The 13,443-nt window shown below is 41.8% G+C and overlaps 1 protein-coding gene across 1 annotated transcript in view; it reads right to left on the bottom strand.

Moving 5' to 3' along the window:
* The window catches only part of COX7A2L (cytochrome c oxidase subunit 7A2 like), a 45,710-nt gene extending 37,088 nt beyond the window's left edge, over positions 1-8,622 (bottom strand). The window contains exon 1 of the mRNA XM_085612806.1: positions 8,448-8,622. Coding sequence (XP_085468932.1) covers positions 8,448-8,519 — 72 coding nt within the window. The 5' untranslated portion in view covers positions 8,520-8,622. The remainder of the gene's footprint in view (positions 1-8,447) is intronic.
* Between the last annotated feature and the right edge of the window lie 4,821 nt (positions 8,623-13,443).

The following is a 13,443-nucleotide window of genomic DNA, read 5'->3' as shown; positions in this document are numbered from 1 at the left end:
TAATATTTGCATCTGGGACAGGATTACTTTGATTTCAGTCAAGCAATGTTAGACTCCAGATTGCATAGGTTCAAATGTGCCCTGACGTTTGCACCACGGGATATGGTCAAAACCGGCGTATGCACTAAGTGACCTGTGCAAATACATCTTTTTTTTCATCAGTTTTTCACTCCAAATGCTTGGGCAAGAATGCAGTGCAATATGTAATAAACAGGACATGAAAATGTCAGTGCGAAATTGCACCTCTGCAAACCACATAATCCCGCTCAACGTATGCTGCACCATACAGCGCGGTTTGCAAATGTTATCAGTCCGTCACTCAGGAAGTCACTGGCTCCCCGGGCACGGAGTGATTGACTGTCTGCTCACTGCTTCCTGTACAGCCGTGGAGCGTTCGCTTGATTACTCCTGAGCGGCCACTCGCTGAAGCAGGACTTCACTGTCCACGTGAAAAACGAAGCGCTTGATGCACCGTCACGCCTTTAGGATCTATCAGAGTGAGGAACACAGAGCAGCACCGCGGTCTGTCGGCAAGAGGGACTTGAAATATAAAACACATCAAGTGCAGGAGCTATCAGGAAGTGAAGCTGGTAGCAAAGCTACCCGACATTAGCAGGGGCGTGAAATAAGAAACGCTTGCAGCGCGCCTCATTCAGGCGCTACCAAAGTGAGTAGTGTCGAGAACCACCGCGGCCCGATACCAGCTGGGACTTAAAACATGAAGCGTGCAGTATTCAGGATTTGCCGGAGTGAGCAGCAAAGCGCTGCGGAGTCGGCCTGTCGCTAGATGGGACTTGAAATATAAAGCGCTTGGTTCAGCTTCCTTAATTCAGGAGCTACCAGAGTGAGCACCAATGCGTGGCAATACTGCCTGACACGAGCTGGGGCGTGGTCGGGTCCTTGGGGCTGCTGCCAGTGCCACCCATGGAGATCTGACCTCAGAGACGCACTCGGCGCCCTTACAGAGCACTGAAGTGCTTTACAGAGATTTGCTTGCTCTCGTTAAAGCACTATCAATGCTATAAGTCTCGGCGTCAGCTTGAGATCCTGTGATTCTGGACACTTCACGTAATCGTCCCAAGCGTTCAAAAGAAAATGAATGTGAATGTGTGTAATCTAACTAGTACTCATGCATATCGCTCAAATACCTTCAGGTCGAACTTGCGCTATACAAAACTGTGAAAGGCACCAAAGGTTTCGTTTGATCTTCTTAATGGTGTGATCTGCGCGCTGGGACTTTTTCTCCCCACTGCCATCTCTAATCTGGACATCTGTGTTTTGGTCGTCAACACAAAGGAGCAGAAGCGGGGCACTCCAAAGATTACATAATTCTGAATCACACACACTGTACTCTGCACAAATCCTGCAATTACATTAAGCGCTGTTGTGTTGTTCCACGTTTGGTTTCTACTTATAAGACCCCTCAGGACAAAAGGGCTTTGGTTATAAACAAACCCAGCTTTTCAATGCTTGCTTTCTTTAACACGCTATTGGTGCTATTAGTCTTGGCATCAGCTTGAGATCCTGTGATTCTGCACACCACGTAATCTTCCTGTGCCTTAAAAAAAATGAATGTGACCATGTGTAATGTAACTGGCGCTCATGCATAGTGCTCAAATACATTCAGGTCAAATTTGCGCTATACAAAACTGTGACAGGCACCGAAGGTTTTGTTTGTTCTTGTTAACCCCTTCAGTGCCCGCCCCTTTCCCCGCCCTGTGCCGGCCGTTGCATTAGCGGGCGGGGTCTATGACGAGCTGGACTCGTCATGGGCACAGCGCTACCGCGGCCCATGACGAGTCCAGCTCGTCATGGGCACTGAAGAGGTTAATGGTGGGACCTGCGTGCAGGGACTTTTTTTCCCTACTGCCAATTCTACTCTGGACATCTGTGTTAGGGTCGTCGACACAAAGGAGCAGAAGTGGGACACTCCGAAGATTACATAATTCTCACCCACAGTACACTGCACAAAGCCACCATTACATCAAGCGCTGTTGTGTTGTTACACGTTTGTTTTATACTGATAAAACCCCTCAAGATAACAGGCTTAGCTTATAAACAAACGCAGCTTTTCAATGCTTGCTCTCTTTAAAACACTATCTGTGATATTAGTCTCTGCATCAGCTTACCATCCTGTGTTTCTGGACATATCACGTAATCTTCCCGTGGCTTAAATAGAAAATGAATGTAACTGGTGCTCGTGTAGAGAGCCTCCAGTTCCTTCAGGTCGAGTTCGCGCTACACAAAACTGCAACAAAGAAAAACAAGCTTTGGCATAGCCAATAGGTCTCGCCTTTGGGACCTTAAAAGTATTTAGTTATGAAGCACAATATCCTTGCTGCAACTACATCAACTGTTGCATGGCTAAACACTTATAAAGGTCCCAAAGGCGAGACCTATTGGCTATGCCAATGCTTGTTGCATATTGTTTGGAGGTTAAAATCATTAAAATTGCTTTAAGTAATGATTCACTGGGGGGCCCCCTATATTCAAATGATTCATTGGGGGTCCCCGGATTCCAGTAATGATTATGTAGGGGTCCACAGAAGTCAAAAGCTTAAGAACCACTTTTCTATGCCATGCTGTAACACCTTTAGGAGATGGTGGAGTCAGACTTTAAATAAGTCAGCCCCTTGTCAATAGCTTTTTTATAACACAAACGGCATCTGTCAACTTTTTAACCAATCAAGTCTGTAGCAGTTATCATTGGCTTGTCTGTATAAAGAACACTGGTCTACTGTATTGAGCCATCAGACATATATGCACAAAATTACAAAAACAATATGCGGCTCTTTAAATTGCATCACCAAGGATTCTCACAAGCAAATATTTAACCATAAGAGTTACTCGGACAACACAAAAAAATGCCTACTACGATAATTTCTGACATTCCATATAACAAAATATCTGTCTACATGCTTTAACGAAGAGAGATAAAAACCCTATTGGCTTTAACATATGCTTCTAACAATGCATAAATCAGGCCTATACCACTGAAGTACCTTTTCATAACAGAATAGATCTATGGCATCAGACAATGTTTCCGAAAGAATCAACCAGGCTTACAGGCTTTATCACTTGTATGTCACCACAAACTAATCCTCATTCCTGCCTTATGGGACCTAAGCTTTCCACAAAGCAGTGATCAGCACTCCTTCATGCTTGTGTTGTACGTTTCCAAATGTTTCTAAACTTAGAAGAATACACCAAAAAAATAACGAGCCCAAAATCACCACAGTCGGTGAAGCGAGATAGCTGAGTTAAAACTCAGAAATTCTGGTTCCAAAGTAGGTAACCAACCACCGACTTCATATCAGTTGCCTCTACTTGAGTTCCTTCCTTTATAGCCCACTTGCATGGTCTCCTCCTTCCCTCAATTGTTCCTCATTATTACAACCTTACCTTCTCTTACCTCTTCTTTCACTCACCCTGGACTTATTGCTCGATTCTCTACTCTAATTCCCCCCATTTTGTAGCCCTCCTACTAACAGGCCTTCCTTTGTGCCCTCTTGGAGTGGAAGATATTCCTGCATGATAGTGAGAGGAGTGGAGGATATTTCTGCATGATAGTGAGAGGAGGTCAATGTGTCTCCTGTCCTGGGCTTTCTGCCTACCGTGCCACATCACCCAGGCAAACCAAACTATGTCACACCATTTCAGTTGACCTCTACCACGTTATACATAACACAAAGCAAAAACATGCAGCCCATATGTTTTATCAAACAGTAGCTAAACTGCATAATGTACTTAGAGAAGCAAAGTTCATCCAATGCACATCATTATGCAACCACACTAGCTCTCGGTCACAGTAAACCAATTTTTACACATTACACTACAACACACACATCAGCATCATTCAAAATTCAGAACCCTAAAAATTGCCCAGATAAAACACCTCATTGCACAACACCAAACCATACATTTCACCATGCATAACCATACAGCACCACAAAATACCACCACTCCCAGCAAACACCTTACTGTTTCTTCTGGTTTAGCTGACGGACTCAGTTTAATTCACTGATACCACAATACCCCTCAACAATTATACTTGCACCCTATCACATGTACTCCCTAGAAATCCTGCTCTCCACATCCTCCATCCCATGTGTGCCGCCACTGTCCTTCATATTTCGGATCCAAATACATTCAGAACAGACTCCTCTACATGAAATTGCTCCTGTTTCAGGATTCTTCCACAGCTTTCTGGATGTCATATATATCAGTCTCCCTTTTTTACCTACCCAGCATCATACTACCTCTTCCTATACCATCTGCCTCTTGGGTGCACTCCAACCACAGATCCATTCCCGCTTCGTCGCCATCTGTATGCTTACTCCAACTTTCTAAGCCCTCTACCAACTTCATTCACTCAACCTCGCCAGCCTCAGTATCCTCTCCTATCACACCACACAGTGCATTCTCTTCACTCTTACTGTCCTTTCAGCCCATTAGGTTTCCCATGAACAAACCCATTCTCTTTGCAGTCTCTCATCTAACATTAGCTGTGTTCATCCCAACTGCCTAACATTCCTGATCACTATGCTCATCACACCTACGCTGTACATCCCCCCACCTCTTAGCCCCATAAATAACCAACTTCCTCTCTTCTCAACATCATGCTTGCCTCGCTCACCCTGCCACCATTCTCTATTTAAGATCCCACACACCTCACCCTTCCATGCTCAGTAAGCCAACTCTTTCCAAACCAGGGTAGATGAGTTGACGTGGATCAGAAAGGTGGATTCCACCATGAACACAGTCACAACACTGAGACTATCAGGCACACACAGACACACAATAAGACGATCAACGAGCATCAAGCATTGCGACCTTCCATTGTACCAACAATTGTGGAAGCCCCACTCAGGCAACAACCACAAACCTTGTTGGGCCAAGCACAAAAAGTCACTAAATTAACCAGAGCTTAACCTTATGGGAGCTTGGCACAAAAGCCGTCAGGGTCAAATTAGAGGCATAGTGTCGAGAATTTCTGCAGCACATCAACAGTAATAAAGTGAAAAACACAAAAAAGCAAAAACCCAAACCAATTTAGAAAAAAATAGAGAAAATATTTTAATAAATAGAATCACGCCAAAACTCCAAAAATCCAATCAGTAGACCCGGATTTATGAAAAAAAATTCACATTAATCCCTGCATCCAAAGACAGCATGCAGTCATAGTAGATAAACCAAAACACATGAGGCTAATACAGCCATTTCTAACCAGAATGACAGAAATGTAAAATGAAGCTTGCCATCTATTTTAGGGTTGAGGCTTATGGTTAACATTTGTTTGGGGCACAGGACGGACTTACAGATAGTTTTAGAGTTAGGTTTGGGGACTTGCTTAAGGTCGATCAAACGTTTGGCTTGGTGCTGGGTTGTATTTTAATTTTTTTCAATAGTGCTTTCCCACCATTACAAGGACCAAGCTGCAGGTTAAGGGTGGGTCTTGGGTTAGCATTGGGCCCCGTGAGTAGGAAAGACCGAAGTTTAGGCCTATTTACCACACTGTGGGGTTCAATTTGAGTGAGGATTGTAATAGCTCAGAGAATTAATGAAGTCTCCAATGGTACCTGTTTTGAACTGCCAAAACAACTTTTCCGATCCTGGAAGATCTTTGCAGGGTTGATGCACCATTGCTCAGAGTAGCAATAAATGTCTGTTCCAAGAAATTGCAATAAAGGTCTGCTCTAAGACACAGCTTTGGCCTGAACGTGCTCCTCACTGTTATGTGGCAAGTGGTGTAATGTGTAGATAAAGCTGACACCACCACTGTGTTGGAGCATTTAGATAGGGCATTTGTGACTGATGGCATTCCAGCAGTGTTGTTGAGCAATAATGGAGTGCAATTAATGTTTAATGCAGCCATTAATCACTTTGCAAGAGGTTGGGTGACGCATAGGACAATTTCGCTCTATAACCTCAGCAGGAATGGCACAGAGGAGAGATTTAACTGTGTGGTTAAAGTGTCATTCAAGGTGTGGTTAGCAAACAATGGAAGTTGCATTTGGAAATGAAGAAGGCCGTTTGGGCATATAGAGTAACTGTCCATGATGCTACAGGAGTATCTCCATTTGTAATAATGAGAGGTAGAAGATTCAAGTGCAAATTCACTCTGGCATGGTAACAGCACTGTGAGGTAGAACAATGATCTCTCAGTTCGGTTGAGTGGAAGTTAGACGAGGCGCACAAGAGAAGTAAATCATATTATGACAAGAGCCAAGGTATTGAACCGGTGCAAGTAAAGGTTGGAGACTGGGTGCAAGTACGGAAACCCGTTAAGGTTTCAAAAGGGGAGCGTCCCCTTTTAATTTCGGACTAAGTTTTGAGGAATGCTGTTCGACTGAAACACGGCAAGGTGTGGAAACTTAAACGGGTGGCCATAGAGGCCAAAGAGAATGACTTTGTGATGGTGAAAAATGATTAAGGAGAAGTATGCGAATAACAATTCTGAATTCTTTAAAACAGAAGGGTTCAGTCTATTCTGAAAACTGCACATTTGGAAAAGAGTGTGGAGGGTGGAACCAGAATGGATGGTACCCTTGGGGAAGCGAATGATCAGGAAAATAAAGTGGATGGAGATGTGTCACCAAAATAATGGTATTGCAGGGCGGGACAATTCTTCAGGCAAATCTGGTGATGGTATGAGAAGAGTTTTACCAGGATGGTTGAAAGACTATGTGGTTGGGTGGGTGAGCATTTGATGTTGCCTGTTCAATCATTTACATGAGGTTTCTGGTTTGAGGCTTTGTTAAACTTGTTGGGTTCTTTCTCTCACTCTCTTTCTTTCTGTTAAGCAGGGGATGTGTTAGGGCATGTAATAACATTGTGTGTGTAATAATATTTCTTAGCTGAGGTAAGAGATGAGGGGATGGGTTGTGGTTGCTTAACCTTATGCAGGTGGCATGGAATTCCTGATGTAGTCATGGCAAGGTTTTACTGCTCAGCTTTCTGTACCAGATTGCCTGATGCAGTGAAACCAAGCATACCCATTTACTGATGTGCACAGCATAAATAAACGTCTACATATACACTGGCTGCACCCATGTCTAAACGAAGCACCACACAATAGTCTGGTCTCTAAATAATTGTAATTAAAAACCCTTTTCAATGATAAATTGGATTGTAAATCACAATTCTGAAAATGCCACTTTTAGAAATTTGGCATTTTCCTGTCCTAACCATTTGGTGCCTGCAGCCTGTATCCTGGGTCACATGAGTAGAGGTAGCTGGCTGGCAGTTTGTCGTTGTGTATTCCGATAGGTGTTCTCAGGATGGGGCATCTTTGTCAGAATGAGGAGGAGTAGCTGTCAACTAACACACATACACATCACAAAGACTCTGCCTCAGCACACGCACAGAGATTCACACATAAAGGCAGGACTGTAGAATGTCTTATCAGTGGGCGTTTTGGGGGAGGGGATGCAGGGATGTTAACTTGCTTTGACTTCATTTTACAGTAAAGGAAAGGAACCAAACCCGAAAAAAGATCTGCCCCACAATCGGAATATTTGTTTCATCAGAACTGAAAACAGTTTTGTTTCATTCTATCATAGCTTTTCATGCATATTTTTTTTTTTACTCTTAGTCTGAAAATAAAATACAATTTAAACTGCCAAATACAGGATCCAAAAACGTGATTTTAAAGTGCCTTAAAGTAAAAATACAACTACCAAATACGTGATTCAATAAACTTGATTTTAAAGTGCCTACAAATATTCCACGCTGGATTTATTAGAGAACTTTGCATGTTCTTCCAACTACAATGTTTTATAATGGTTTCTACAGAGATTTAATGGCGACTCACAAGCGATCCTCATTTAAGGGGCAAAACATCATTTATTTGCTATATGTGGAAACGAATCACTGACCAGGTCCTTTTGTAAGCCTCCATAATATATATACAGTCCCATACATTTCAAGAGAACATTCATCAGTTTTTGGTAAAAACGACTCTGGACCCGGGCATTCAACTAAAAGGAAGCGAAATATAAACGTCCTTGAGTCCCTCCACCCCATCCTTTCAGTCGAAGGTTTGCTTTGAGTCCTGGTGAACACTCTTCTATACTGAATATGAAGGTCAGAGGTGTGTGCTCGCCCCAGCCATCGCTGTGACCGTCAAAGGTGGTCGCACACCTCAGCTCTCTGTATGGAGGTCAGAGGTGTGCATTCACCTCAGTCCTCACCCGAGCTCTCGTGTGAAGGTCAGGGCTGTACACTCATCAAATCCTTGGCTTGACGGAAAAGGGACTGCAGGGAAAACTTATCAAAACGAAGAGCAGGAAGAGCAGAGTGACTCCACCTCTGTGTGAGATTCATTCAAGGTCGACAGCTTTAGTGCTCTCGTGCAATATGCTTCAGGGTCGAGAGACAATACTAATCCGCCGGTGTTCGGATTAGGCTACATTTCCAGTAATGTGCCTCTCACCCATTTGCGTTACCTGTGGGATGTAGGCTCCAGGTGCGGATGCCCCGATTAGGGACTGTGTGAAGCCGCTGAACTTGTAGTACATGGTGCTGGAACAGTGGGTGCAGCCGCCTATTGCCGACAGTCTGCAGAAGGGAAAAGGAAAGCGGAAGCGTGTCTCCGGCGCGCTCGAAGATGACGTCACTCCGTCTGCGACTCCTAGTCAATGTCATTAGCTCAAATTTTGTTTTCTATCCCTGTTGTCGCAAACTATGCCTCGCGTGTCAATAGTTCCGAATGAAGCTTAGGCGCCGCATTTTTAAAATGTAAAATGCTGTTCTGTTAGCATTCTTGCGTTTGAAACTTTCTCCGTTCCAACGTAATGCAAAAAATGACGATCCTTTAAATCCCTCTCGTGTATTTTTAATCAGTCTTAAATAGCGCAAACCCGACCCGAAGGTATCAGAGCGTCTTGACTCGCATCTGGTGCCTGCCCCAGTTCCAAAGTAGGCAGCCCTGCCCGTATAGCCACTTCCTTGGAATTTGGAGGTCTGCAAACAACTAGGTATTGACCCATCAAGCAATGCCTTCTGAAAGTAAATGGACCAGTTAATAAATATATTTTCTTACGCACAGCTGCCGAGTTTTCAGAATGCGTATGTCACGTAGGGTGACCAGAATTTTAAAGCCAAAAACCGGTACTTTTCACAACAATAGAAGGACTACAGTTTTACTTCAAGCGAGCGCACAGAATGACAGCGTTCCTCAGCAGAGAATTACAGAACAGGCTGTTAGAACTGTAGCGAAGTGGTTATCCACAAAATTCCAGGAGACGCTGGTATAATCCAAAGAAGATTTATTGGTCATACACTCAATAAAGAAAATTGCAGGAAAGAAGAGCTGACATGAAAGCGACTTAACAAGCTAGAGGTCAGCAGATAACTGACACTGGCAGAACCCAACCATACATGACATAACATAGTTCTAACCTAGAATCATGGCAATTAAAGAAACAGTAAAGAATACTAAATAATGAAGAATACTACATACCCTCCCCCCATAAACAAAACAAAATAATAGTAATAACAATTAATACAATACATAATCATTGAATTTTTGTGGCATCTTGCAAACGCGATGATCACGCGTAGGTACAACATCCATGGAGATAGAAGATTGACTTGGGGAACCTAATGTAGAACTTAAAGCGGGATTAATGATGACATTATCTGCATTAGAGCTGTTATCCAAATCAGGACCAAAAATAAACACGTCATCATCTTCATCACATCTGTTTGTATATATTTTGTTGAAAATCTTAACTTGTTTGTCAGAAACTTTCACAACATTGTTCTTATTCCACCAACCTCTATTTCCTAGAAATACAGAGGATTTGGTGACTTTGACTACCTTGACTGGTAAAGTAAACTTGGATTGACCTTTACAGACCTTAAAAGATTTTTTAATAATAACCCAATCATTTGTTTTGATAAATGGAACATGATGAGGGGAACTACCATCATAAAATTTCTTTTGGAGAAACTGCTTATGAGCAACTCTAGATTTAACCTCTTGATAATCTGTTGTGGTGTTCCTTTTATTAAGTAAGGAGGAGCCTGCTTTCAAATCAATGAACCAATGCAGCACGAGTTTAGATCTAGCTTCCCTACCCCTAAGCGCTTTAAAAGGTGTGACTCCGGTTGTGGAATGAGGTGTCGTTAAATAGGCCCACACTTTCGTTTGTAAGAAGGCGCCTACATCAACATTTGTTGCAATGGCAGTTTGTACTCCTTCTTTAATGAAAAGATTGTCCCTCTCAACTAATCCATTTGAGGAAGGACTATGCAAAGCAACATGACAGTGTTTTATTTCAGCACTCTCAAGAAAACTAGTGAAATGCTGAGAAGTAAAATGTTGACCATTGTCAGTGACGACGTAGTTAGGAGTGCCCTCAATTTTAAAAATGTTTTGAAGAAACGAAACAACATTGATGGAGTTGGCTGCTTGAACAAATGAATAATATAACCATTTGAAATGGTAATCTATGGCAACTATGCAGTATCTTTTGTCTGTGGGTAGTAGGTTAAAAGGTCCTGAAAAATCTAAGGCAATTTTGTCCCATGGGAATTCTGGGAAAGGAACAGTAATCAAAGGTTTCGTGTGAACCTTCCAATGTTTATATGAAACAACACAACTTGGACAATTGTCTATGAACAATGCTACTTGTTTGTCCATACCTGGCCACCAGAAAATGCTTTTGATAGTCTTGCATGTTGCAGAAATGCCTAAATGACCTGCGTGTGCAATATTTATAATCTTTTCTCTTAGAGATATAGGAGGAACAAACAACCCATTTCTTACACAGACTCCATTTTCAAATGATATTTGTTCACTAATTTGTGCAAAACTCTTTACATCCTTGCTCAAACCTTTGTTAGCTGGCCATTTACTACTATTAAAAATTTCCACTTTCTTAAGAGTCTCATCAGGTGCCATTGCGGAGGCCCATTCCTCTTGTGATATGCTGCCATTGCATTTAGAGACAGCATCTATAAGGCCAATTACACAATCTTTGTGGAAATCATCCTCACCTTCGCTACAATCAGGCAGAGGTATACGAGAAAGGCAGTCAGCACGGATATTCTTACCTCCTTGAATATACTTGATGTTGAGATTATATTCTTGTAGTTTAGATAGTAGTCTGACTAGTCTTGCTGAAGATTTTCCCAGGCCATTACCACACAATAGAGAGACTAAAGGTTTATGATCTGTGAAAACCTCACATCGAGTACCCCAAATGTATGTTTTGAATTTCTGTACTGACCAGACAATGGCAAGTGCCTCTCGTTCGATTGTGCAGTAGTTGCACTCAGTTGGAGTTAAAGTGCGAGAGACAAAGGCGATGGTTTGTTCTTTACCATCAATCCATTGCCCAAAAACTGCACCAAGGCCCTTCTGACTAGCATCTACTGATACAAAAGAATTTGCATTTGAAACAAACGGATGTAATGCTGGGGCATTGATAACTAATAATTTCACTTTTTCAAAAACCTCACGTAGTGTGTCATTCCATTCAAACTTTATACCTTTCTTAAGGAGGTACCTTAATGGTTGAATCACCTGCGCATAACCTGGTACAAATCTAGCATAGTATTCACATAAACCAAGAAATGAGCGCAAAGCCTCTATATCTGTAGGAGATGGTGCATCAAGTATTGCTTCTACATTACAACATTTTGGTTTAATGCCTTCTCTTGAAATATTGTGACCTAGATATTCAACATTGTTAACCAACAATTTACATTTATTAGCCTTAACTGTCATACCTCTGTCTTGTAGAATGGTCAATACTTTCTTTAGAATTAGTATGTGTTCCTTTTCGGTTTCGGTATGGATCAATATGTCATCTTGATATGCTTGTACTTGTGGGATGTCACCAAATAAATTAGCCATTAGTTTTTGGAATACACTTGCGGCTGATGCAAGTCCAAATGGTAATCTTAAATATTTATAAGCTCCAAAGGGAGTCACGAATGCAGTGAGGGCTTGGCAATCTGGGGAGAGTTTAATTTGGTGATAAGCGGAGTGTAAATCGATGGTGGAAAAAAACTTGGACTTCCCTATTTTTGCCAACATCTCGTGTATGAGAGGTAAGGGATGACAGTCTACAAGGATATTTTGATTTAAAGATCTTAAATCTACACATAACCTAAGATCCCCATTCCTTTTTTTCTGTAAAACAACCGGAGAAATCCATTCTGAGGAGTCGATTGACGATATTATGCCTTCAGTTTGTAAATTATTGAGTAAAGCTTTCAAATCCTCTCTGACAGTATGGGGTACAGGCCTGACTTTGTATATTATTGGTACAGAATTCTCTTTCAACATTATGCCGTGTTCGTAACCTTTTACTACTCCCACTATATTCTTGAATACATTTGGAAAAAGACCTTATGATATTTTTGACCTCCATATCAGATTGAATACTTGCCAAGATATTTGAAGGAAGATCACCAAGTACAATCGGAGGATCTTGTCCAGGGCATAATATAATACCTAGAAGAGCAAGATCTTTCCAACCTATGATGTCTCTTCCTCTAACAGCCACGTAGATTTTTGTCCTAACAGCTCTTCCAAGACACTCTACTTTATCCCAAAATTATCCTAAAAGCTCTATATCTTGCTCTCCAAAAGCTTTGGGGTTGATATCAGGAGCAATGAGTGACATTTCATTTGGCCAAAACTGGTAAAATGTGCAATCCGCGAGAATAGCAACAGGAGCCCCTGAATCAGCCATTGCTAAAAAAATTTCCCATCAATAGACATGTCAACCAATGGGCCCTTAATTGGTTTCCCAAGTGACTCTGGAACTTCAATAGTGACCACGACATTTGCAAATTGTGAAGTACAGTCTTGCACATCTTGATTCTCCAACGAGATATTAGATACCCTGACTCTGTTTAAATTAGTATTTATGTTAATCCTACAGGCTCCTTGAAAATGACCAACCTTTTGACATTTAGTGCATTTTTTTTCCCAAAGCAGGGCAACTGGGATTGTTCCCTATGTGGCTTCTAAAACCACATCGAAAACAAACCAACTGTCCTCTTGGAGATTGATTCTTATAATTCCTATTCTTGTTATATGACTGTCTATTATTAACAGCACACACAGCATTGTCGTTAGAAACCAGACTCACATTGGAAGAACATGCAGGTTGCACAGTTGTCTGTATAGGGGAAACCAAAGTCTGGTTTGATTGACTAGACAACACTTTAGTTGTAACAATCGACCTCTCAATGCTTTTTGCTATGTCGATAGTTTCAGCCAAATTAGGATTGCGTGAGGTAAGTAACCGTTCTTGAATTTTCTTGGAAAAACAGTGAAATACAAATTGATCTCTAATGTAAGTATCAATATCTGGTCCAAATTCACATTTTTCAGCTAACACTCTTAAAGTCACTATATAATCCTCTACTGATTCTTCACAAGACTGTTTACACATTGCAAAATTAAATCTTTCCAGTAGG

Source organism: Triturus cristatus, chromosome 6, assembly GCF_964204655.1.
Source record: "Triturus cristatus chromosome 6, aTriCri1.1, whole genome shotgun sequence".
In the NCBI taxonomy this organism is placed as follows: domain Eukaryota; kingdom Metazoa; phylum Chordata; class Amphibia; order Caudata; family Salamandridae; genus Triturus; species Triturus cristatus.
Note: the sequence above shows the minus strand (reverse complement) of the source record. Positions and strands in the feature narration are given on the sequence as shown.